Source organism: Meriones unguiculatus, chromosome 17 (assembly GCF_030254825.1).
Source record: "Meriones unguiculatus strain TT.TT164.6M chromosome 17, Bangor_MerUng_6.1, whole genome shotgun sequence".
Classification (NCBI taxonomy): Eukaryota; Metazoa; Chordata; class Mammalia; order Rodentia; family Muridae; genus Meriones; species Meriones unguiculatus.
The window spans coordinates 93422065-93448803 of NC_083364.1; the positions used below are offsets into that span (position 1 = coordinate 93422065).

The 26739-nt window shown below is 46.7% G+C and overlaps 1 protein-coding gene across 2 annotated transcripts; it reads left to right on the forward strand.

Moving 5' to 3' along the window:
- Ifnar1 (interferon alpha and beta receptor subunit 1) lies at positions 1-25963 on the forward strand. Of its 2 annotated transcripts, none has more exons than XM_060370735.1 (11): positions 1-21; positions 10627-10750; positions 13608-13786; positions 16007-16161; positions 16245-16383; positions 16928-17045; positions 19247-19446; positions 19662-19804; positions 20775-20922; positions 21452-21594; positions 23233-25963. In XM_060370735.1, exons 2-11 carry the CDS (start codon positions 10716-10718, stop codon positions 23455-23457), a joined length of 1485 nt encoding a protein of 494 aa, XP_060226718.1. In that variant the 5' UTR covers positions 1-21; positions 10627-10715; the 3' UTR covers positions 23458-25963. The 2 variants fall into 2 exon arrangements, with proteins under 2 accessions (XP_060226718.1, XP_021484278.1); XM_021628603.2 differs by lacking the exon at positions 1-21 and adding an exon at positions 6678-6973.
- Positions 25964-26739: the final 776 nt, after the last annotated feature.

Genomic DNA, 26739 nt, shown 5'->3' on the forward strand with positions numbered 1-26739 from the left:
TTCCTGGAGGGAGGCTCGCAGGTCAGGGGCGGGGCGGGGCGGGGCGGGGCGCAGTGGAGGGCAGGCGGGGCGGAGGGGTGGGTTGGGGATTTCAGGAAAGGGAGGGGTTGGGCAGAGGGGCAGTATTCTAGGAGGGCTGCGATGGTTGACCGCCTGTTAATAAGCTGGAGATAGTGATCTTACAGGTTCCTAACTGAGTGTCTCTGCGCACACAGATGTTTTATCTCTAGTGAGTTTTCTGCATGTGCAAGTTTGAGTTTTGAGTTTCCGTTCTTTGCCTTGGGTTGAATGTTCTCGTCCAGCAGCTGGTTTAGGTATAGTGGGGATCCGGGTGATGCTCTTAAGGTTATAATAAAGAGCACACGGGCAGAGTCTCGTCACCTGTGACTCCAGCTCCAGCTGCTTCCCAATCTTCTGACCCCACGGGTCTCTCTTCTCCAGATTTCAAGGTTTAACTGAGCACGCGCTCTTTCTCCTGCATGTAGTTCACATGTAAGCTCTCACCTACTGCTCCGCCATGGCGGCCTGCCTGCTGCTGGGCTCCTCTTCATGATGGTCATGGAGTCTACTGCCTGGAACCCCAGAATTAAATGTTTTCCTTTGTAAGCTGCCTTGGTCATGGAGCTTTGACACGCAATTGAAAGGTGACTACGACAATGCCCTAACATTCTGTCTGGCCCATCCTGTAAGGATATTGGGGATGCTCCTTTAACCATTTACCAAGGCCCTTGTCTTCTTTGCTTGATTCCTTGCTTCCCTTGCTTCCCTGCTCCCTAATCTCTCCGCCAGGCTGATCATTCTAAAACCTGAACTGGATTCTGGCTCTTTGCCAACATCAGCCCGCCAGCGTCTTAAATTGCTGCCACTTTTTTCTGAATCTGGCCTCCAGCCATGCCTGGCTATTTCTGAGCCCTCTCACCCACCCTGCGACCTTCACTGTCCCATCTTAGACACTTCACACGTGATCCATGGGCCTGGGCTAGTTTTCCTCTCTGTGTTTGAACTTACCAGAGCTTCTATCCCTAGAACCCAGGTAAAATCCCGCAGGAATGGCAGCCCCTGTAATCCCAGTACTTAGAAGTCTGACAGGGAGCTCTGGGCAAGCTGGCTAGTGAGACTAGTCAGTCAGCAAGCTGCAGGTGGGGTAAGGTCTCAGTATCTTAGCCTAGGTAAAGAGGAGAGCAACCAAGATACCGATCTTCAATTTCAGGCCTTCATGCCCACACATATGTACCTGCAAACACATTCACACCACACCACACCACACCACACCACACACACACACACACACACACAATTCTTGGTTGTCAATTTGTCTACATCTGGAATTAACTAAAACCTTAGTCTGGGTATGCCTATAAGGGGTTTTTCTTGATTGAATTATTTGAAGTGGAAAGGCCTACTGTAAATCCCAATCTTTTGAGGTGGGAAGATCCCCCTTAAATCTGGGCCACACCTTCAGACTGCATCCTATATGAAAGACATGGAAGGGGGAAGCATGTTCTTTCTTTTCTTGCTCTGGCTGACTAGTCATTTCTTTCACTGCTGTCAGAGCCTACTTCGTCAGAATTCTTATGGATACTGACGATCAGCTGAGACACTCTTGGATTAGCTCCTGGGAGACAGCCATTGCGGGACTCGCTGGACCACAGCCTCTAAGCCACTCTAAGTCACATACAAACATACACTCACACGCACACACACAGAGACATCCATTCTATCAGTTTTGTTCATCAGAGAACTTTGACTGATACAAATGTCTATTTCCACATCATGGCTGAGTCCACATTATGTCTGTATGAATTTTTTCCAACCATCATTGCATGTCTTTATCAGTTGTCTAGATGATTCCACAAGCAAGTATCATTGACTAATTTATTAAATTGTAATTTGGGAAAACACTTCAAATACTGAAAAAAAAAGAAACCCTACACAATGTAACTTTGCATAGTAGACTTGTAACTGTGATTGGGGAAAGAAAGCTTGGCTGTAAGATTGGAGGAGCTTTGACACTTTGAAGATTGTGTGTACTGGGGGCTGGAGAGATCAGCAGTTAAGAGCACTACCTGGTATTCCAGGGGTCCTGAGTTCAATTCCCAGCAACCACATGGTGGCTCACAACCATCTGTACCCTCTACTGCCTCCAAAGTTTTGTGTTTTGCATGAGAGTTATGTGGCACTTGCCTCTGGCCCTGGTTTGCTTTTTACGTTTCTCATATTTTTCTAAACTACATGGACTCATTTACTTTGTGTGCTGCCTGTTCGTGGAGATCAGAGACAGGTTGTGGGGGAGGTTCTGTCTTTCCACCACCTGGGGCCTAGGGATTTAACTCGGGTCTTTATTTCTCTTGATTAAGCACTTTCCTCTGAGCTTTAACTGTCAATTTGACACCTCCTAGAGTCACCTCCTCGAAAGTCTGGCTTGAGGAACTGTGAAGATCGGACTGCCCTTCGGGCATGTCTGTAGGTGGCTGTCTATATTGTTAATTGATGTAGTGGGGGCAGTGGGTGGTGCCTTTTCATGGACAGGTGGCCCTGGGCTGTATAAGAAAGCGAGCTTAGCATGGCCTGAGAGCAAGCCAGCAGTTCTTCCCTGGTTCCTGCACTGACTTTCCTTAACAATGGACCCTGACCTGGGAGTGTAAAAAAATAAACCCTTCTCCCTAAATTACTTTTGTTCAGAGCATTTTATTGCAGCAACAGAATGGAACTGGAAGGACTCCTGAGGCTACTGTTGCTAAATTAGAACCCTTCTGAACATGATCTCATAGTAATTCTTAGCTTGTTCCACAAAATACAAAGAGAAATAGCACTTTCAAATTCATCCCAGGAAGTCATTATTATTCTAATAACAAAACCAGGTAGACACACCAAAGAAAGAAAACAAGAGACCAAAACTTTTTTGGATGAATATAGATCCAAAAATTTTAGCAAAATGTTTGCTAACCAAACTCAGAGACATCTTAGGAAAAACACACATTATGGCCAAGAAGGCTTCATCCCAGGAAGGCAAGTTTTGCTCAACATGTGTAAATCAATAAATGTAAAACGACATGTAAACAAACTTGAGACAAAAACCACATAGCCTTCTCAATTGATATCAGAAAGGCATTTGACAAAATTAAACATGCATTGATAGTAAAAGTCCTAGAACTGCTAGGAACATACAGAACATAACTCACAATAACAAAGGACGTTCAACCTATAGGCAATAGTAGATGGAGACAAGCTGTGAGCATCTCTCCTAAAACCAGGAATGAAGCCAGCTGTAGTGGCACATGCCTTTAATCCCAGCACTCGGGAGACAGAGGCAGCTGGATCTCTGAGTTTGAGGCCAGCAAAGTGTACAAAGACAGTTGAGAACAGCCAGGGCTACACAAAGAAACCCTATCTAAAAAACAAACAAACAAACAAACAAGTATAGACAACGATGTCTGCTCCCTCCTCTCTTACTTGATATTGCTCTAAGTCTTAGCTATAGAAATTAAGTAAGAAAAGATGATAAGGGAATAAACACAGAATACAGAGAAGTCAGGCTATCTCTATTTGCAGATGATAAGATTCTATACTTTAAAGGGGGAGGGGGAGCTGCAGAGATGGCTCAGAGGTTAAGAGCACTGTCTGCTCTTCCAAAGGTCCTGAGTTCAATTCCCAGCAACATGGTGGCTCCCAGCCATTTACAATGAGATCTGGCGCCCCCTTCTGGTGTGCAGGCACACATGCAGTACAGAACACTGTACAAGTAATAAATAAATCTTTCACGTATACAAACATATTTACCAAGAAAGAAATTAGAGGACCAATCCCATTCACATAGCTTCCTTAACCGCCCCCCTCGAAAGTTCCTAGAAGTACATCTAAGAAATAAACACTTCTACAATGGAAATTCCAAGACATTGAAAAAGGAAATTAAAGAAGATATTAAACAATGAGAAGATCTGTCATGCTCTGAAATTGCCAGAATATGTGAAAACAGCTGTACTTCCAAATTAATCTATGATGAATGTGCATCAAAATTCCAATGTCATATTTAACATGTAATAAAAATAACTTGGATTCATATGGAACCACAAACAATCACTAATAATATAACCAATCATAACATAACACATCTCCAAATTATACCACTGAGGTATAGAGATAAAAGCAGTCTGTTTCCGGCATGGAAACAGACAGGAGACCAAGGGGACAGGACAGAGTACCTGGAAATAAACTGACAGGACTGTGTCCACTCCAGACAAAGGAGGCAGAAATGCACTGGGAGAAAAACAGTTCAACAAAAGGTGCTGGCAAAACTCAACATTCACCTGCAAAAGTATTAAATCAGAGCTGTATCTTTCACTCTATACAAAAGCCAATTTCAAATGGATCACAGACCTTCATTTAAACTCTGAAACTTGGGGCTGGAGAGATGGCTCCAGGTTAAGAGCACTGGCTGACGGCTCACAACCATCCATAATGATATCTGGTGCCTTCTTCTGGCATGCAGGTGTATACACAGGCAGACATCGTATTCATAATAAATAAATAAATATTAAAAAAATAAAACCTGAAACTTCTAGAGAAAAACACAGGAAATACTGTTCACAACACTAGGGGAGGCAACAGGAACTAACTGCAAGTATCAACAGATGGGACGGCATGAAATTCAAGAGCGTCTGAGCAGCAACGGAAGCTCTCTGTGGAGCACACAGGCCATGGGATGGGAGAAAATCTTGCCTAGCTATACCTCAGACAAGCTTTTGACATCAAGAATTCATAAAGAACTTCAGAAATTAAGGAAATGAATCTACCTGTCAACAAATGGACTAATAAATTGAACACAGTTTTCAAAAATCTGAAATACATTCTCAACTATTTTTAAAGTATTCAAAGTCCTGATCCATCAGCAAAATGCACATTAAAACTGAGCTGGCATTCACCTCACCCAGTCAAAATGGTCTGACGAATGTTGGAGAGGATGCAAAGGAAGAGGAACTGTTATTCACTGCTGACTGGCTGATTGGGGTGCATATTAAGTCACTTTTAAAATCATTGTGAAAGTCCTCAAAAAACAGAACTACCATACGACCCAGCTAAACTCATTTTCACTCACCCAGAGAACCCCATACTCTATCACAAATAGCTGCACCTCTGCCCTGTTTACTGCCATTTTATTCACTGGAAATGGGTCCAACCTAATTGTCCATCAGCAGAATGGATGCTGAAAATCTAGTACATATAAAAAATAGAATATTATTCATCTCTAAAGAAAAATAAAACCACAAAATCTGCCATAAAAATGAATGCACTTGGTCCTGGAGAGATGGCTCAGTGGTTAAGAGCACTGACTGCTTTTTCAGAGGACCCAGGTTCAATTCCCAGCACCCACATGGCAGCTCACAACTGTCTGTAACTCCTGTTCCAGGGAATCCAACACCCTCACACAGACATACATGCAGTCAAAACACCAATGTACATAACATAAAAAGAAATAATTTTTAAAAATGAATGAACTTAGAATGCATGTTAAGCAAGGTCACCAATCTCGGGGGGGGGGTTCCTTCATATATGGGTCCTGACCTGTGGTGTCTACATGTGTAAAACTAACCATGTACGTGAGGGTAAGTACAACATGTTGCATAAGAACAGAACTGGATAACTTGCATCAGGTAAAATGGCTGCGAAGGAGCTCACACACAGAGAATACTTGGTGTAAGTCCTGTGAGCGCACTCTCAAGGCATAGCACTTCCAGTGTCGTCAGTCAGAGCTGGGAACTGGCCACAAGAAAGGCTGTCTACCCCGCTGTGAAACCCAGACTTTAAATGGTTTTCAATGAACATTCTTACAGACTGCATTCTGCACACTACTAAGCATGGTGTTCTTCAGCTATGCAGATTATAAATGTAAAGCTTGTAAGAAGTGTGTTTAAAATATCTTACTTTTCAAACCCTGAGACTCCTCGGGAATACTGACGTGTTCCTGATCTCAAAGTGGAACATGCCGGACACCTGAAAACACAGAAATCTTTTGTGTGTGTTTGGGAATTATTTTTTCCACTAATATTCTATATTGTATCGCTGCTGATGGATAAACACGCTTTTAAAAACATGAATTAAACAATAAATAAATACGAGTCTCTTTAGGAGGAAGTAATGAAAAGAGTTAAGAGGCTGGAGAGATGGTTCAGCGGTGAAGAGCACCTGCAGAGGACGGGGGCCATATCTAATGCCAGGGTATCTGGAAGGCTCTACTGGCCTCCATGAGTACCAGGGCACGCATGTATGTATATGGTGCTCACATACATACATACATACAGCAAAGCACTCATACACATGAAAACAACCCAAAAACATATTTTTAGAAACAAGATTCAAATGCTGCATGACTCAAAACCCACAGATAGAGCGAATCTACAGCACCAAACCATCCCATGAAACCAAGAAATCAAGCATGAAAATCTTGTGCAGTTGAGGTAGTAAATGTGTCGCCGGGGCCTTCTCGGTCCCAGAGTCCTGGGATCTACAGACTCCGGGGACGCTCTCTCCAGGTTTGAAACCCGTGGCCCGGTAACCCAGGTAGAAGCTCCAACCAAGATAAAAAACAGGAAGCTGAGGGGCACAGGGGGCGGGGCTGCGCAGGCGCACTGGCCGCACCCGCGTTCCTCCCCGGAGTCCGCCTGTCCGGGGCGGTCATTCCGGAAGTGGGGGTGGGCGTGACAGACAAGTCCACGGTCAGAGCTCGGGGCGCGAGTCCAGGACTAGGCCGCTCGGTATTTTCCAAGCCCAGTGCTCGCGGAGCGGGCGGGGTGCTGGCGGAGGAGGCGGCGTGTCCCGGAGAGGGTGCCGCCCTGCGGAGGCGCCTCCTGCGCTGCTGGAGGAAGGGGAGGATGTGAGCGACCGATCCGGACTCCCGAGACGATGCTCGCCGTCCTGGGCGCGGCGGCCCTGGTGCTGCTGGCCCAGGCGCCGTGGGTGCTGCCCGAAGCCGCGGGTGAGCCGAGGGGCCTGGGCGAGGGCCGGGCCGGGCGGGGAGGGAGAGCTCTGGGCGTCTGCGCCTTCGGCCAGCTGGTCCCCGCGCCCTCACCCCGATGCCCTCCCGACGGGAACCGGCGATGCGCCCCGCTCTAGCCTGGGGACGCTAGCCTGTCCCGGAACCTCGGGACGACCGGCGTGTGGGAGACCAGACAACGGCAGAAGTGTACTTTCCTAGCCTAGCGCTGTTTGTCCCGCCCTCCAGAAGGAGACGAGAGTCATTTTAACAGGCCCGAGGTCAGAGCAGGCTAACCAAACAAGCGAGCTAGGAAACCTGGGCTAGTTCCATCAGGAGAAGGCGACTGCTCTAAGGGTGATAGACAACAGAGATCTCTTCTTAGTGCTGTGAGGAAGCCAAAGAAGACAGCCCAGCAGCCCAGTCAGGACTCCTGGACGTAGTACAAGTTCCGAGACCTCTTAGAAATCCGTCCACCTTGGAGCTCCGTGATGCCCCACATGGTGTACGTGTAGGCACAGTACTAATACATATAAAACAAATCCTTAAAAGATTTTCATGAGCGCTATGCTTGCTGCCACGAAGCCATCAGATCCTTTGCTAATCTTAGAAGCACAAGTGCTGCCCTTTCTGCACAGAATCTGTACATTCTTACAGTGGACGAGGCTAACAGGGTAGATTCAGTTTAGGGATGGAGTTCAAAGGCTCTGGTGGGGGTGCTGGAAATGTAACTCGTGTGTTCTTAGTAAACACAAGACCATGAGTTCAATCCCCAGCACTAAGAAAGTGAAAATTGAGAGTGGGGAGACTTGGTGGATACCACCTGGTGGCAAATAAATAAATAAATCAGGAAATGTTTTCTCAGATGTCTCCTCATGGTATCTAAGTGTTAGAAGTCTGTAAGTCTCCGGAGTAGAAACCTGCCAGGCAATATGACATAATAGTCTTGAGGCAGACGTTTGCAAAACAGTAACAGTGGAACCAGATGTAAAGTGAAAAGATACTTTTAAAAAATTACGGCCTAGGAGCTAGAGAGATGGCTCAACGGGCAAGAGCACTTGTCTGATTTGAAGTAGGGTTTATTCCTGTTGGTGTATTTTGTTGTTGTTAGACAGAGGCCTGGTATGTACCCAAGCCTTAAATGATATTCCTGTATCAGCTTTCCAAGTACGTGGATTACAGGAATGGACTACCACACCCAGTAAGGAACAGGGCTTCAGGCTGTAGTAACAGCTAAGCAGTTGAGAGTATGTATTGCTCTTAAAGAGAACCTGATTGGAGCAGCTGTGCTGGATGCTCTAGGAAATCCCAACATGATATTCTGGCCCAAACAGACACGTAAATATACACACACACACACACCCCCAAAAAAAAGTCTTTTAAAAACATGCCTTTCTTTGAGTATTCTGGAACTATGACTGGAGTAGTCATTGTCTCCACTAGACACCTAAACACCACTTGCACTGCCGTGCAGCTGCTTCGGAACTCTCTGGAGTCTGCCAAAGGCATGCATCTTCAAGAGAAGACTTGATGAGCAGGCTTGGTCTCGTCTGTCTCAGACACAAAGGAGTGATTCTGCTTTGAAGGGAAATTAAATGCTTTATTCTGAAACATGAATGGCCAAGAATACACATGGCCAGAAGTACATGTTCAGTGAGGTTACATGAGTTTTTGTAACCACAGAACAAACAAACAAATCCCAGTATATTTTGTAAAGATGGGGAGAAGGTGTTCGGGAGGTGTTCTGTCTGTGTAAGGGACACTTCCAGAGATAAGCTGAAGGAGTGATGGGATCTGGCCACCAGAATGAGATGGTACCTTACTTAGTTCTTAGAGGACTGTCTGAGTCAGGTCTGCTCTCTGCCTGCTTGTCCTGGAAGTGTTAGGTCAGGCTCAGAAGATCAGGAGTAGTGCTTGTTTCTCAGAGCTCTGGAGCAGCCTTTGTCCCAAGCCTCTGGGTGCCCACGGCACCAGCTGGGCCTGAGCTTGCACTCCTTTGGGAGGAAGCTGTCTAGATCTGTGTTCTAGTGAAATATAGTTTCTTTGGAAGTACCTAATTCACACACTTAAGGCTACATTAGACAAGGCATTGTATAGTAATAAAGGTTCAATATAGATAGATACAGCAATTACAGAGATCTGTGCACCTCTGTATAAATTGCGCCATTTGGATCATCATCATGAAGTAGCTCTATCTTTCCTGGCATGGGGATCCTCTCATTGTCCAGGATATCCAAATAACCAGTAGTACAGAGATTATGTCCAAGGAACCCTCTCATTTACCTAATAATGACCTCTGACACCCCAACCCCACTGTAATCACAGGATATCATAGTTATTATTATCTTATTGTGCCTGTTGTATTACATTTTATCATAACTGAACATACTGATGTAGGATAGAGCTGATTCTAACTGCAGTTTGAGGCAGTTTGGGGGTCTTGGGCTATAACTCCCGCTGTTGTGTTTGAATAAATTCTGTCCTGGGGCTGGAGAGATGACTTAGGGATTGAGGACTTAATTGTACTTGCAAAAGACCTAGGTTCAATTCCCAGCACCCACTTGGTGGTTCACAGTCATCTGTAACTTCAGTTCCAGGAGATCTGATGCCCTCTTCTGACCTCCGTGGAGTACACGTACACATTCTCACGAAAAATAGAATACAAAAATCGAATTCAAAGTTAAAAATACCTGAGATTAAAATGTAGTTGCATCATTTCCTCCTTCCCTCTCCTTCCACACCCTCCCACATACCTCCACCAACCCACTTTGTGAAGTTCACACTCTTTCTTTTTTTTCATGTTTGTGTGTTTCTATGTACTCCTAAATACATAATTAACAACCTTCTTAGTCTGTATGATGTCACTATGTGTATGTTTTCAGGGCTGATCTTTGGATACGTGATTGGTGAGTGCTTCCTGGAGACTGTTTCTCCTGCTCTCAGCATCTCTTGGCTGCCTGCAGTCCATCCTCCCCACGGATTGAGGCCTCCTGAGCTTTTTCCTCTCCTCAGTAACAAGTCTGCTGGTAGCATGATTGTTTAGGTCATGCTTAGGCAGTCATGTTGGTGACATATGGCTATAGCCTCTGACATTTCCAGGAGATACAGTCTCACAGCAGAATCCCTGTTCTTCTGCTCTGTCTTCCACGGTGATCCCTGAGCCTTAAGCTCAGGCCCTGTGTTGTAGATGTATCAGTTGGGAGTGGGCTCCGCAACTCTGCATTTTGATCAGTTGTATTTTTCTGTTATGATCTCCGTCTGTTGCAGATAGAAGTTTCTTTGATGGTGTTTGAGAACCACACTTACCGTGGGTATGAGTATAAATATTTAGAATATAGTTAGGGTTGTACTGGTTTTAGAATTGTGATATTTATAGGTTCTCTTCCGAGATTCATGACTTCACTGGCTCTGAGCAGAGCCAGGCATGATTTCTGTCTTCTTAAGTCTAATTGGACAACTGTTGGTTACCACCAACATATGTGTGCCGCTATTGCCCCCTTAGGGTTATTGTGCCATGCTGGTGGTTGTTGCAGTTTATATGCATCATAGCAAAAAATATAAAGTGGAAATGAATGCATTCAGTTATCGATGTGAAGAAGAAGAATTTATGACAGATTTTACAACATATAATCATTTGTTGCTTCTTGGATTTATAGGTGGAGAAAATCTGAGACCTCCTGAGAATATAGATGTCTACATTGTAGATGACAACTACACCTTAAAGTGGAACAGCAGCGAAGAGTTGATGGGCAGCGTGACCTTTTCAGCAGAGTATCAGACGTAGGTAACTGATTGGCTTGCTGGAGTGATAGGCATAATTTTTATAATTTCAACCCCATAATTTCCTTTCTAAAATGTTTTTATGTGTCTTGGTGTTTTGCCTGCTTGTCTGTGTGTGTGAAGTTGTCAGATCCCCTGAAACTAGAGTCACAGATGGTTGTGAACTGCCATGTCGGTGCTGGGAATAGAACCCTGGTCCTTTCCGGTGCTCTTAACCCCTGAGCCAGCTCTCCAGCCACCGCAATTTCCTATTCATGTGGGAAGAACTTGGCTGTTTTCGTTATAGAAAATTTTATGTCTACTTCACATAATATTTGTAACTTTATCTCAGTGGGGACTGAGCTGAGATGAAGAGCTGGTGGTCGCCACCATGCCTGACAGAATGAGTGAACTTCCAGGACCCACATGGAAAAAGAAAAAACCAACTCATGCAAATTTTCTCTCACTTCCACTCGTATGCTTTGGTGTGTTTGCACGTGCACGCACGTCCACACAGAGACATACACACATGAAGTAAAAGATCTCTTCAGGAGGTTTGAGGACGAGAGTAGTAGACAACCATTCCCATACCTTCTCTTCGTAGATGTCACGTATTCGCTAAATGTATGACAGCATCTGAACTGTCTTAACTATGCGGGAGAGTACCCAGAAGGGCCATGCTGGGCCTTGGAACAGGCCCTGAAGCCTTCCATGTTTGGTTTTCCTATCATTCCATCATACACAGTGGTTTCTTTTTTAATTATAAGTTTATTTTATGGGCTGGAGAGATGGCTCAGCGTTAAGAGCACTTAACGCTGAGTTGAATTCTCAGTAAGCAGGCGGCTCTCAACCATCTATAATGGGATCTGGTGCCTTCTTCTGGCATGCAGGAGTGCATGCAGACACAGCACTCACATATAGGTTTAGTTTATTTATAAATGTGTCTTGCCTGTATGCATGTATGTGTGCCGTGTGTGTACCTGGTGCCTGAGAAGGTCAGAAGAGGGCATCGGATTCCCTGGATCCGTAGTTAGGGAAGGTTGCAAACCATGTGGGCGCTGGGAACCTAACCCAGGTCGTCTGCCGAGTAAGTGCTGTTAGCCACTGAACCATTTCTGCAGCTCTAGTGCTTTCTTCTTAGATACTCTTCAGACACCTCAGTATTTTAGACCCTATGCTTCCGTAGGCTGGGTATCTGGTCAGTGCCTCTTTCTCAGGACTGACTTTCTACTTCCCATTTGCTAAGAGGATAGGCAGAGAGCCTCAGAAGTCAGGCTTACAGGAGGTGCCTCCCCCGCCTGCTCCTGCTTGGTGTTGGCCTATCGGCACCCTGTGTCCCCTGTGTAGGATGGAGTCAGCATTGAAGGGGGGAGATGTGAGGACTTCCCAAGTCAGGACCCCGCACTTCGTCTGCCACGAAGTACACCGTGGGTACACCGGTTGCCCACGTGTTACTAAACTGGACATAGTGATCTTACAGGTTCCTAACTGAGTGTGGTGTGTGTACATGTGTGTATGCACATGCGCACACACACACAGATGTTTTATCTAGAGTGAGTTTTCTGCATGTGCAAGTTTGAGTTTTGAGTTTCCGTTCTTTGCCTTGGGTTGAATGTTCTCGTCCAGCAGCTGGTTTAGGTATAGTGGGGATCTGGGTGATGCCCTTAAGGTTATAATAAAGAGCACACGGGCAGAGTCTCGCCACCTGTGACTCCAGCTCCAGCTGCTTCCCAATCTTCTGACCCCACAGTGACATACACATACCCACATACAGTCACATTACACATAATTTTAAAAGAAATCTTTGAAAACCAAAAGACCCCAGGAAACAGACAGAGTGCTTGATTTGGAAGGGCAGAGGAGACTCAGACCACACAGCGCTGAGGTCTGTCTTAGGACAGGCAGTTTATTCCTAGGGGTCAGAAGGGGATTATCAGATCAATTCCCAGTTTTTCAGTAAGGAAATTAAAGTCTAGAAATACAGGTTCATTTCCTAGAAGTCACACAGTTATCTTGGACCAACTAGCCAAATCTACTTTTGTGTATGGGTCATTTACTTCTCTTTCCTTGAAATGCTAATGTAGAATTGCAAGCATAAAATTGAAGCAAAAACTCCATTAAAAATTAACTGAGTGACTGGGGTGGGTGCACGCCTTTAATCCCATCAATCGGGAGGCAGAGGCAGATGGATCTCTTGAGTTCTAGGTCAGCCTGATTTATAGAAGAGTGCCAGGATAGCCAGGGCTATGGAGAGAAACCTTGTCTTAAAAAAACATTTTTTCATTTAACTAAATGTTTGAATTATTTCAAGTAGTAACTTGGCTCATATGTATCAAAAAGAATCAGAGAATATGCAGGGAAATGTTAACAGAACATTATCTCAAAGAAAATAAATTCTTTTTAGTATAGTTTCCATCTTATTTTTCCCAGATGTTTTTCTTCTTTCCGAAGAAAGCTCTTCATGTTGGCTTTGGTAGAGGTTCTGGGCAGCAACCAGCAGTTCTAAATGGTGATTAGGGTCGTCCTCTGTCCTCGCAGGCCTCATGAGGTGGATTCCTGACCGTAGCAATACAGCTTGACATATTCCTTGAAAAGCACATAACCTTTGAAGGCACTTGCTTTCGAAATGTCCCCAAACTTCATGGCCTTGTTCTTGGGTATACTGAACAGTTTGTGCAGCAAAGTGAGTGCATATCATTAGAGGCCTGTTAGGTGCAGCCATTGTTAATTTGGGGAGGGGGTTGAACTTCACTTAGGCTCGCTTGCTCAGCATACAGTGACACCATAGAAAATAATTCTTGCTAACGATGATGGTGATGGAAAGTAAATGTAAAACTTCTATATATATACATCATGCAAACTTTTTTCTCAATTAAAGAGAAGAGTTGGAGAACTGGTTAAAACTGCCTGAGTGTCAACATATTACGAGGACCGAATGTGAATTCTCTTTACTGGACTCAGATGTTTATGTCAACACAAAGTTTCATGTAAGAGCAGAAAAAGGGAACAGCACTTCTCCGTGGAGTGAGAGCGAGTCATTTATTCCGTTTTACAGAGGTAAGAAAGTGCCACTGGCTGTGTTGCTCTCTAGGAAGTGTTACAGAGCAGCTCTGTATGAGCCCGTTCACTCTCCTGCAGCTCCTCCCACGAAGGCCCGCTCGCCTGGCCTTCTGCAGTAGTTAGTGGCACCCCAAGCGTGATCACCAAGAACCCTTAGCGGGTCCAGAGAGTCAGGGCTTTCCCTGGTAATTCAGGGACGGTGGCCTTGCTCGTTGGCACTGTATCTTACAGGCACCATGGAAGTTTTGAAAGGAGAGGCCACTTGATTGCAAGTGTTGATTAGCCCACGTGTTAATGAGGGTTTTTGTTTTTTTTTTAACGTGGAGAGCAATATCACGCCTTTACGTTTCTGTTGTTTTTGAAAATGTGCTTGTTCTGGGCAGTGGTCGTGTACACTTTTAATCACAGCCCTTGGGCAGCAGAGGCAGGCAGATTTCCGAGTTCGAGGCCAGCCTGGTCAAAAGAGTGAGTTCCAGGACAGCCAAGGCTCCACAGAAACCCTGTCTGGAAAACAAGCAAAAACGTGTAATTAATAACAATATGTCCAATGTTTGTTTTTTTTTTTTTTCATTTTATTCATTTTAATGGTCAATGTGTTGGATGTCAGAAGGTAGAATGATGAAATCAGAATTCTAGACAAGCTTCATCTTTTTAAAGATTTATTTCCATCTATGTGTGAGAGTGTGTAGCACATGCTGGTAGAGGCCAGAAGGTGGTGGAGGACTGGCCGGAGGTGGAGTTACAGGCGGACAGTTGTGAGCAGCCTGGCAGAGGAGCTGGGAATTAAATCTGGCTCCACTGGAGGAACATTCTCAACTGTTGGGCTGTCTCTCTAGTGTCATAATTTCTGTAAAGGGACCGAGATACGGAAAAGTGCAAGAAACAGGGCCCTGCTCCAACCTTAAAAAGGAGCGTAAGGAAATTTCAGAGTTGAGCTGAGCAGGGCTAGTCATCAAGGCTGCTTTTGAGTCCTAGAATCTCCTCTCCTGCCCCAGTGCTCCCTCTGAGTGAGTCTCCACCCAGTGTCTACCTAGATGTTAAACACCATCCCACAGAAAAAAATGCTCAGAGGCGGCTCAGCGTCTCCCTCCCTGCCCTTCCTGCGGTGCACGCCATCTCAGGAAATAACAGCAGCTGGTTATTTGCTCAAGCTCAGACCCTGAGTCCATCTTTGCTGTTTCTCTAAGTTCTATACCTGTGATGATCTGAATTAGAATAGGCCCCATAGGCTCACACAGGTCAATACTTGATAGAACTGTTTGGGAAGGACTAGAAGGTGTGGTCTTGTTAGGTTTGTCACAAGAAGTAGGCTTTGCTGTTTCAAAGCCTGTGCCATTCCCAGTTAGCGCTCTCCCTCTGTGTCTGTCTCTTGTGGTTCACATGTAAGCTCTCACCTGCTGCTCCACCATGGTTGCCTGCCTGCTGCCGTGCTCTCCTTAATGATGGTCATGGAGTCTAGTACTGCCTGAGAGCACTGGCTGCTTTTCTAAAAGGTCCAGAGTTCAATTCCCAGGAACCACGTAGTGACTCAACCATCTATAGTGAGATCTGGCGCCCCCTTCTGGTGTGCACTGCAAACATTTGGGCAGAATGCTGTGTAAATCTTAGAAAAGTGATGACCACAATGCGCTAATACTCTGTCTGGCCCATCCTGTGGGGAGATTAGAGATGCTCCTTTTACCAAGGCCCTTGTCTTCTTCACTTGATTCATTGCTGACCTCCCTGTTTCCTCATCCCTCGGCCAAGCCGATCATTCTGAAACTGGATTCTGGCTCTTTGCCAACCTCAGCCCTCCAGCGTCTTAAATTGCTGCCACTTCCTTCTGTATCTGGCCTCCAGCCACGCCTATTTCTGAGCCCTCTCACCCACCCTTCAAGCTTCGCTGTTCCATCTCAGACACTTCACACATGAGCCATGGGCCTGGGCTGCTTGTCTGTGTGTTTGCACGACTCCAGGTTTTATTCTGTCTTCTGCTGGGAGGTTCCAGAACAGCTTTCCTGGATGACTGATCAGAAATAGCACTTGCTATCTTCCCACCCTTCACATGTTTTTCTTTAGTGCGTACGTGCATCTCGCTGTTTGAGGGTTAGGCTCTTTCCGGGTCTAAGACACAGGTGGGGCTTTCCTCCACCTTGCCATACCAGGCAGGCAGGATTTCTTAGGAACATCTTGGAGTGGTGCCGCTGCAGTTTCATACTTGTTCTTTGGTGTCAACAGCTCACATTGGCCCCCCAGGCGTCCAGTTAGAAGCCGAGGATAAAGCTATCCTAGTAAACATCTCTCATCCTGGACAAGGTGGGAACATGTGGGCGAGGGAGAGTTTCAGCTTCATGTACAAGATAGTAATCTGGCAGACATCTTCAGATGAGAAAGTAAGTGTCTTTACCTGTGTCTGTAAGAAAAGGAGGTGAATGAACGCTAAAACTTGACTGTATATTTTTTATCTTTTTAATAGAAAATTATTGAAACTACTTATTACTCAGAAAAGATACTAAAACTGTCACCGGAGACTACTTATTGCTTGGAAGTGGAAGCGGTACACTCGTTGCTTCAGAAACACAGCAGAAGCGCCGTGCAGTGTATCAACACCACAGGTGAACACGTCTGACGTTAGACCCAGCCACCGACTGTTGGCAGCATTTTAACTTGGGCGTTTTCTTCTCTAATTGGTGAACCATTTTATATGATGTTTTATGATGACTTAAGAATTACTAAAACAAAGCTCCGGGTAGGGGATGTGTCTAGCACACAAAGGCCCCATTTCATTTCCCAGTGCCACACTCTAAAGAGAGGAAGGAAGGATAACAGCACTTGGCAAGTTTTGTCTCAGTACTAAGGAAAATTAATTCTACTTAAAAGTTAAAATTTTTATAATGTCACAAATGCTTTTTATTTGTAATACCTAATGTAGCAGGATGGTTGGTGTCCAGAGCACACCTCTACAGATGAAATGCCAGAAATGAAAACAGCCAGAAATCCTTAGTCACTGCCAACCTGGCCAGTGAGTAAGGTCCGGGTGGGAGCTGGGCCTGTTCATGGTTTTAATTATAAAATGTTTGTCTTTTAAAATCAAGCAAGATAAATGTGCTTCTATACCATAGTTTCAAATGTACATTTAGCGGATTCTTTGGTTCCTAGTAACAAGTAAAATGCCTACGCCAGAAAATGTAGAGCTGGATGCCCGGGGTGAGAGCTATGTTCTGAAATGGGACTACAACTCATCTCTAAACGTGAGCTTCAGAGCGCAGTGGCTCCTGTAAGTTCCTCTCTGAAATGTTTCTTCCTTTACCAGTTAGCTTTGCATTCACCCTACTTCTGTGTGCATCTTGTTGCACAGACTGGCTGAAAGGTGGGTGTGGTGCATTGGGAAGCAGGTTCCCCGTCTCTAGGGAATATGGTAGAAAATGACAGAGCTGAACACCTGACAGCCGCCTCTGGCCTCTGTACACATCCCCACACACGCACAAATATATACACCACACTAATCCACATGTACACACAGACACACACACACTCACTGGCTCATACACAGACAGGCTCACTCACAAAGAAAAAAACATGTCACTGAGGTAGGTGGTTTCCTACAAGACTTACCTTTCTTTTGCGTGCTCCTGAGGTGGTGGGCAGAAGCCGTGGCCTGAAGCTGTAGAACTCAGGCAGCATCTCAGGGGCCATTAGGAGGGACTGTGACCTTTACACCTTGTTAAGCAGTCACCTCAAAGGCTGTGCTCAACAGGGAGCTACTTCATTCCATTAATTCAGAATGGTGGAGTGCGCCCTTAGCCTCATCCTCAAAGTCCCCTTCTCTTTGCCAGCTAATGTAACCTGACAGGAAAGTGAGGCAGCCGCCATCTCTTCAGGTCTTCCCCTTCACTCTGTGGAGGGGCTGTAGGAAGGGTGAAGCAGAGGAGGGCAGGAGCCCTGGGGGTGTCCAAGACTATATTTCCTGCCACGGTAGGAGGGTGTCTTTCTAGAAGAGCAGGCCATCAGGACAAGGAGGTGTAAGAAAACAAAAACAGGAAGAGTTGTGTGAGGTCAGGCTGGGCGCTGGCTGCCTCTCTTACAAGTCTTTGGGAAACATTGGGAATTTGTGCTGGAAGGTGGAGTGGCAGGGAGGCTGCTTGGGGAAGCTGTGTACAGCCAGTTTCCGTGTGGGGCCTGTGCTTGGGTGCAACTATGGTTCTTTGCGCTGTGGTCTCTTGCCAGTTGCTTTTCCTCTCTCCTCAGGGAGGAGCTTGCCCTTGGTGGGATGTGCCCTGTGGTGGATGGTACGGATCTGTGTCATGGGGCTTTTACAGGGGTGTGTTGCCACAGCAACCATCATTCCAGAAGGGAAGAGTCCTATTGGTTGGCCAGATTTTGTGCCAGAAATGTTCCCATTGTGGCCACTCTGAAACTACCAGCTTGAAATCTTTGAATGTGGACCTGGGGTGGTAGGCACTCACAGTGTGTACCATTAGGTAGTGTGTTAGCCTGTGACAGGTGAAAGCGTCAGGAGCAGGTAGGATCCAACTAGGATGTTGTAGTTTGGGTTCCCTGTGCTGTGAGGAAACACTGTGACCAAACCAATTTGGGGTGGAAAAGGTTTATGTCACTTCCACCTTGTCCATCACTGAGGGAAGCCAGGGCAGGAGCTCAAACCAGGCAGAACTGAGGCAGAGGCCATGGAGGATGCTGTTTGCTGGCTGGCTCTGCTAGGACCACCAAGCCAGGGGACACCATACCCACATGGGCTGGGCTCTCAGCCAAGATCAGTCATTAAAATATCCCTGCAGGCTCACCTGCTTACAGCCTGGAGATCCTAGAGGCATTTCTCAGTTGAGCTCCTCTCTCAGAGGACTGTAGCTTGTATCAAGGTCATATAAAAGTAGCCAGTGCATAGGACAAGGCGAGTTTTGAAAAATTTTAGTAAGTTATTATTTCTGAGTTTGTATATCAATCAGCCTTTTAATAATTTGCCTTTAAAAAAAAATGTCGAGCTTTGAAGAGGTGACTTAGCAGCAAAAGCACCAGAGCTTCGATCCTAGAACCCAGGTAAAATCCCGCAGGAATGGCAGCCCCTGTAATCCCAGTACTTGGAAGTCTGACAGGGAGCTCTGGGCAAGCTGGCTAGTGAGACTAGTCAGTCAGCAAGCTGCAGGTGGGGTAAGGTCTCAGTATCTTTACCTAGGTAAAGAGGAGAGCAACCAAGATACCGATCTTCAATTTCAGGCCTTCATGCCCACACATGTGTACCTGCAAACACATTCACACCACACACAGTGAGGAACAGCTTGCCACTTTCCTGAGAATTTCTCACACGCTCTGGAGCACCCGTGGCTCTCCTCTGTTGGGGATCGGCGTCTGTCCCTGCATGCATCATGTAATATAAATCCTCCGTGCATATTTGCTGAATTAATGATTAGTTAAATTAATGATGGATTAATTCAACCGAATTTAACTTTTTTTCTTTTCAAGTGGCTATCTAAAAAGTATTCCTGGAAGCTTTTCAGATCAATGGAGACCAATACCTACCTGTGCAAATGTCCAGACTACGTACTGTGTCTTCCCTCAAGATACTTTCCACATAACAACTTTCTTCCTCCGCGTACAAGCATCACATGGAAATAACACATCCTTTTGGTCTGAAGAGAAATATATTAATTCTCAAAAATACAGTAAGCCAAGTTTTCTTTGAGACAGAGTCTGACACTGTAGCCTGGGCTGGCTTCAAACTCATAGCAGTCCCCCTGCCTGAGCTCCTGAAAGTTGACTTTCATGCTGGGTTTATATAGTACGCATTTGCTTGAGACTAATTCCTCGTTTAGTGCACATTCCAGAAATTGTTTTGAGGTGTCTAACTCCTCATTTTGTGTTCACATTTCTTTCCCAGCTACCATCCCTCCTCCGGTCATTGGCATCACTCCCACTAGCGACTCATTTCGTGTCTATGTCACATGTCAGGACAGTTCCATCAGCAAATGTCATGGACTAATTTATGAAATCATTTTTTGGGAAAATACTTCCAGTACTGAGGTAAAAAGCCTACACAGTAACTTTGTGACGTAGCCTCATAATTGTGATAGCGGGGGAGGGAGGGAGGAAAGGAGGAGAGCGAGCACACTCGAGATCTTGGGTTTAAGGAAGGCCTTTCAATTACTATGGCTATGTGCAGTAGAGTGAATGTCAGCCTTCTCCATGTTCTGTGTGAAGGTGCAAATGTATGCATGTATGAGAGAGAATGAACGTGCGTGTTTACGATTACTTACTTATCGTGTGCGCATCCCAGGGCACACGTGGAGGCCAGAGGGCAAGGGGTAGGCATGCCTTCGCTCGCCCTACCTTATAACTCCCAGCGATTAAATGCAGGTCATCCGGCCTTGCTCAAGCACCTTTACCCATGGGGCCATCTTGCTGGCCATCGAGTGTTGCTCACTTCCTCACGATGCTGAAGCCTGGGCGCACATGCTGTGAACAGAAGCCCCAAGGGTACCTGATGGCGCGATTTGGCCTCTGCATCCCCTGGGTGCCAGGAGGCATGTGCATACCACACCTGGGCGGAGGCCGAGACTGGCAGACCAGGCGTTAGAGGGAACTGCCCCAGCCAGTCTGTGCCCGTGTAAGAAAACTGTGTTAGCTGCTGGGCGCTGGCATGGCTGTCACACAGCACTGCTGTAGCAGTGGGTGGCCTGTGCTGACCGGGAAGCGGCACGAGGTCACAGCCTGTGTGGGAATCGATTGTGGGCACAGTGGGGCCGGATGCTCTCTCTCAACTGTCCTCCGTGAAAACCAGCAGGCTCGTGGAATAAGGGTTTCCTGGGGGTTCGCTGTATGCCTTTGTGGCAGCAAATTTTTAACTCTGATTTGTTATAACAGGTTACTGTGTTGTTTAGAGCATAGCAGCTAGGTGTTTGGAGGAGACAGATGGTGACGATTCCTCTTGGAATTCAGAGAATGTGTTCTCCATATGATTTTATGGGGTGACCGAATCTTATTATGCTTCTAGAGAAGAATGGAGAAAGAGAACCCGACGTTTACCATCGTGAACCTGCAGCCACTGACTGTGTACTGTGTCCGAGCCAGGGTGCACTCCTTTGCCAGGTGGAATAAGAGCAGCGAATTCAGTGATAAACTGTGTAAGAAAACAAAGCCAGGTGAGAGTGATGCAGCTAGAGGTGATAAAAATACTGCACTGGGGGTTGGGAAGAATTCCTTCTCTGCATCAGATGGTAGAAACTGCCCTTTCTGAACTACAGGAATCAAGGGAGCACCTTCCTGCTTAGTGGATGAAAAAATGCAGGGCTTACATAATCAGTTGCCTTTCGTTATCGCCCATTGGCAAGCGGTCAAGCCCACTCACTTGTAATGTTTCCAACTCTAGTCTTTAGTGAGCTTGTGGAAATGGCATCACATTTGCTGTGGTTTTGTTATGCCCGTGCTTTAGTCTAGACTGGAAGAGGCTTAGCCGCAGAGCACTGCGCAGGTGCTGGCAACACCAGTCAGGACCTCTGTTGACACGGTCCTCCCAGTCTCCGTTTTCAGAGGGTGTTCAACTGGAACCCTCATCGCCCACAACAGTGCACTAAGGGCTGACAAGAAAGGGTTTCCGGGATACTCCGTATTTCCTTCTCCTATGGCTGGTGTCATAGGAGTGTGCTGGTGCTCATGTTACATGTGTTTTAGGGAATTCTTCCTTGACCTGGATCATCATTGGATTCGGCGCTGTGGTTTTTTCCGTCATGGCCCTTTATGCTGGGAAGTGCCTCCTGAAATACCTCAGTAGTGTGTTCTTCCCTTCGCTGAAGCCTCCTCCCAGTATCGATGAGGTACCTTTCTCTTCTTGTCACCAGCTAGGAAAGGGGGCGCAGATGTGTGGATTCAGCAGATGGTATATGCTTTCTTGATGTCCAGAAATAATCTGTACTGACGTGGTTATTTCTCGAGAATTCCAGTGACATAAGCCTGTTGTGGTAATGCATTCCTATAAAACTCAGGGAACTAAGACAGGGGGATTGTCGTGAGTTTGAGGCCAGCATGAGCCGAGTAGTCACATCCCATCTCCAAAAGCAAAAGAATGTTTTCAGAAGTTTCCGGTCAGCCAGAACTACAGAAAGACCCCATCTCAAAGCAGACGAAAGAAAACCAAGAATGGTGGCACACATGTTTAACCTCAGCACTTGGGTGGCAGAGGCAGGCAGAGTCCTGCGAGTTCAGGATCAGAAGGCTACACAGTGAGACCCTGTCTCAAAAAACCATATAAGAAGTTTAGAAACAGTGACTTAATGTAGAATCCTGTTCTGTCCAAAGATGATATGTATATAGGGTAAGTGTGTAGCAACAAAATTGAAAGCAGGCAGCAGATAACAGCATCAAATTGGCATTTATGACATCATTCCCAAGTGACCAGGGAGGCCCTGTCCAAACAGCCCACTTGGGCTCAGATGCGTGGACAGGGACAGACATTTTTTCCCGGAGGGAGCCAGTGCAGGCACTGGGAACCAGGGCATAGACATGAGTGTCCTCAGTGCCTTGCTCTTCTCCTGTGTCCTTGTCAGTGTGAGGGGCCAGCCTGCTCCAGGACAGTCTTGAGTCTGAGACAAGGGGCCACCTATTCCCATAGTCTGCACCTGGCCAATCAGAAGAATGTCTTGCCCCGCCTGTTGTGGCATTTGCCTTATCATTTGCCACCTGTATGGCTCTTTGCCACACCTGGTTCCCTGGGTGAAGTAACAGAAGATGCAGCAAGCAAAGCCACAAGTTTCCTTTCATGGTGCTCAGGGCTTCTATGAAGGTTAGTGCCTAAAATAATGGTTAGCACTGAATGAAAATGCTAAACCTGGGACCTGGGGATCCGCTCTCTCAGAGCAGGGGCTGGCTAGCCTTGAAGCAGTGGGGTCAAGAGTCGAGCTTGGCTAGAGAATGCAGGCGAGTGGCCACCGATCTGTGTGAAACTGAGCCTGCTCTGGTAGAGATGCAGGGTCCGTGAGTTGTAAGCAACAGAAGAAGCCGTAAAGGGCACTGTGCCTTCAGAGCTCAGCATACACTTACTGCACGCACTGGAGTTTTGAATTATTCCCCTATGTGCTGTGGTAGTTGACAACTGTGACAGAAATAGAACCAGCCCCTTACTGCCTAGGCAGCAGGAAGCGTCCATCTCTCACTTGTGCTTTTGAGCTCAGGTGAACTGAGTGCTGTTACTTCAAAATGTCCTTGATCCCAGTACCCCACTGCAGCCTTGATAGCACAGTATATGTCTACACACTCTTCACAGCCTTACCCAAAAAAACGGCCTTGCTGTTTCTCCTGAGCCTTACAGTGCATTGCTGGGTTTCACTCATCTGTTGGAATGCACACACCAAAAATCTTTTGGATATTGGACATAAGAAAGCAAAGAAGTTAGTGCTAGAAAATCGGGTTTCCTTTTAACCAGCCTGTGTTTCTCCCCCCCCCCCCTTAACCATTAGTTTCTCTCTGAACCACCTTCAAAAACCCTTCTACTTTTGACTGCCGAGGAGCACACAGAAAGATGCTTCATCGTTGAAAACACAGATACGGTTGCTGTAGAAGAAAGCCATCTCACCGAGGAAGATCACAGAAAGTACAGTTCTCAGACCAGCCAGGACTCGGGGAACTATTCTAACGAAGAGGAAAGTTCGGGCAGTGAAAGCAGCAGAGGGCTCAGGCCGTAGGACGGCTCCCGCCCACAGTGGGCTCATGTGCAGAATCCCTGTGGGAATCCATGGAGTACTACTTGCCCTCCTGGGACCTTGGAAGAGGGAGGGAGCAGGCGCATCTTTAGACCCTAGTCCGGAGGACACAGCCAGGTCTCCACTGCTGACCCAGGCTGGCTGCCATCTGATGCATCCAACTTGTCCTGCTCATCTTGAATAAGGCAGGCTTAACTAAGGTGGCTGCCAGTTTCTGCTGACAGACTAAACCCCTGGGTGCTGTTTTGTGCCACAGGTATGGCTCACTGCTGCTGGAGCCAGCTGGTGGTTCTCTTGGTGTTCATATTCTACGAGACATTTAAAACATTCAGCTTTTAATACTGCCATAGTGTTCCAGAGGTACTGTTGTTTACACCAGCATAATTTACCACAGCACTGGCTTCTACCCAGAAGTCCCTGTAGTCACAGAGAAAGGGGACTCTAGTTAGAGGAGCCAGTGCTGTGTTTTCAGATCTCAGCGTGGCCTGGGCACACATGCTGCACTTTAGTACTTGAGTCACTAGAGCATACCATTTACAAAACAAAAATAGAGTTGTTCAGCGAGAAAGAAGCTGGTGACTCTGATGACAAAGGAAGACCGTGTGCCATCGGTCTCTTTACAAACCCTATGTTGGTTCTTTAGCTTTCTAGTGTTGCTTATAAACCCAGCCAGACCTCTTTCCTCTGTCTGGTAGTGTTTAGGGACCCCTTCTCAGCATGCACTTAAAAAAGCCAAAGTGTCAGAAAGCTAAGGTGAAGGAAGAGAGTTCGTTTGCTTACTACTGTGTGCAGGTGCCTATGACTAACTTTAGAGAGGAGAGAGAGATTAAGATTAGAATGATGGATCGCGCCCTCGGCTCCCATTGCCCTCAGCAGTGCCATTTTAATGCCCTTGGCAGGACAGCCTACAAAGGAACAAGGTCTTTTAGGATGTGGGGAAGGTGAGGTCCAGACATTAAGTGGCACCAGCAAGGTCGTTTCATTCCTCACAAGTGTGAGCACAGGTCTTCAGGGTGAGACCCAAGACAAACGCTTGGCGGCTGACGCAGGTGAGGGAGCCTTCCCTCAAGTTGTGCCCTCAGGCGAGTAAAGGCCATCCTGCCCCGTGCTTCATGGTCATCTGCATGCTACAAGCTGCTGCCTGTAAGGTGACAGGGTTTCCTTCGTTAGGAGTACTGTGTGGGGGTGGGGAGCTGGCTCAGTGGGTGCGCGTGCATAGAGCCCACGTTCAGTCTCCAGCGCCCGCATGCTCATTCACAGCTGCCTGTAACTTCAGCTCAGAGGACGCAGCACCAGCTTCTGCTTGCCTCAGGCGCCAGGTGAGCACAAAGTGCACAAACACGTAGTAGGCAAGATTGACACATAAACGCTCTGCCTTCCCTAAATAAAGATCTTCAAAGTTCATGCACACGAGGGCACCAGCAAACTGCCCGAGCGCCGTTTATCACTAGCTCTTGGAGACGCCGAGCACCAGCTGAGGGTCATGGGAAAGTGGTCTCAGGGATGTGTGTGTACAGCTGTAAATAGTAAGGCCCATGGGCACAGCTCCACAGGTGAGCTGCCTGCATCCGGTGGGTATGCCACAAGGCACCTGTTACAGCAGCATCTAAAATAGTGTTCCAGAGGGGTGGGGATTTAGCTCAGTGGTAGAGCGCTTGCCTAGCAAGCACAAGGCCCTGGGTTCAGTCCTCAGCTCTGGGAAAAAAAAAAAAAAAAAGATAACAAAATAGCGTTCCAGAATAGAACCATTTCAATCCTGAGCAGGAGCCTAGAACCTACAAACATTTCATTTGAAACCAGGTCAGGCACAATGCCTGCCGGGTCTCCTAGGCACAGCTGCCCAGGAAAGTGGGGCCAACCTAAGCAACAAAGCAAGGGCCTGTTGTATGCGTGTGTGAAGTATGGGGGCCGACAGGCTACAAGACTACAGAGAGCCTTGGCTCTTCTTGGGGCTCGGAGTGTCACAGACGCCTTCGCACCCCTCCTTACCTGTGGAGCTGGTGTGCATCGTTGTTTAGTGTTTGTTTCCACTGTTGCAGCAGCTCTGCCAGCCGTGCCCTGCCCCGGGACAGCGCAGTGCAACACAGAGGTGCTCAGCAGCTGCTGAAGGAGTGACATCCTAGGTCGAAGCAGGAGACCCTTCTGCTGTTTGTGAAAGAAAGTAGTCATGTCCCTGTTTCTGTGTACCAAGTCTGTATCTCCATCCTTCTGGATTTCTGTCTGGAGTCCGCACTTGTAAAATGATGACGTAACGAACACTGGGACCACAACTCTGGATTTGGGGTGGTGCTGCCTTCCGCCTGGACTCCGTGTGTCTCAGGCGCTGCAGACAGCCCAGCACCCCGCAGATGGCTGTGTAAGAGAGTCGGACAGGACTGTCACACTCTGGGTTCCTGGATCCCAACTGCTGTTCCTTGCAAGCCTTTCTGCCACTCATTCCTCATAGTGGAAGGAAATAATAAATTCATCTCTATCCTTTCTTGCGTAATGACAGTGACCATAAGCTTAGACTTTTTAACAGACCTTTCTTAGGGGGACAGTACCAGTATCTGTCGTCAGGAAACCCAGACAAACTCGCCAGCAGAACAAACCAGCAGCAAGCAGTCCTCCAGCAGCCGCGCCTTCTTCCTCTGGGCTGTCGTATTTATACCCCTCAAGGGCCTCAGCCCTCAACTAATTCCAGCTGGCAAGACCACGCTCCACACGAGATACCTAACAGGTGTGGACAAACTAAAATCTCCAGCTTGGAATCATAACAAAAACATGTTCACATACCGTATACCAAAACATCCACAACAGGTGACAAATGCCAGCTGCCTTCTGGGGCCTGAGTTTGTTTGTTTTTAAGATGCTCCTGCATCAGCTCCCAAGTGCTCAGATCACGGGCCGTGGCCTAAGTTTTGCTAAATGGAGAAATGGCACTGTCCATGGACAGGCACCAATAAGACAGAAGAGGTACTGGCTAAGTCAGCCGGTCTTAACCTGTGGTGCGTGACCCCTTTGGGAGTGGAATGACCTTTTCACAGGGGTCAAATATCAGATATCCTGCTTGTTGATATTTACATTACAATTTTTAACCATAGCAAAATTGCATTTACAAAGTAGCAACAAAAATAATTTTGTGGTTAAGGGTCACACATGAGGAACTGTCTTGAAAGGTTGAAGGTTAGGATGGTTGGGAACACTGCTCTAAAGCTAGCTTGCTGAGCCAGTGAGTTTATTTGGGCTTCTCACAGGAGCTCAGATGAGGCCCCTGTCCACCCT

Excerpts from the sequence above, each read along its gene's own strand:
- Ifnar1 (XM_021628603.2), top strand. The coding sequence starts at position 6,901 with ATGCTCGCCGTCCTGGGCGCGGCGGCCCTGGTGCTGCTGGCCCAGGCG. Across the intron at positions 6,974-10,626 it reads GGTGCTGCCCGAAGCCGCGG|GTGGAGAAAATCTGAGACCT; the intron begins GTGAGCCGAGGG and ends TTGGATTTATAG. Across the intron at positions 10,751-13,607 it reads TTTTCAGCAGAGTATCAGAC|AGAAGAGTTGGAGAACTGGT; the intron begins GTAGGTAACTGA and ends TCTCAATTAAAG.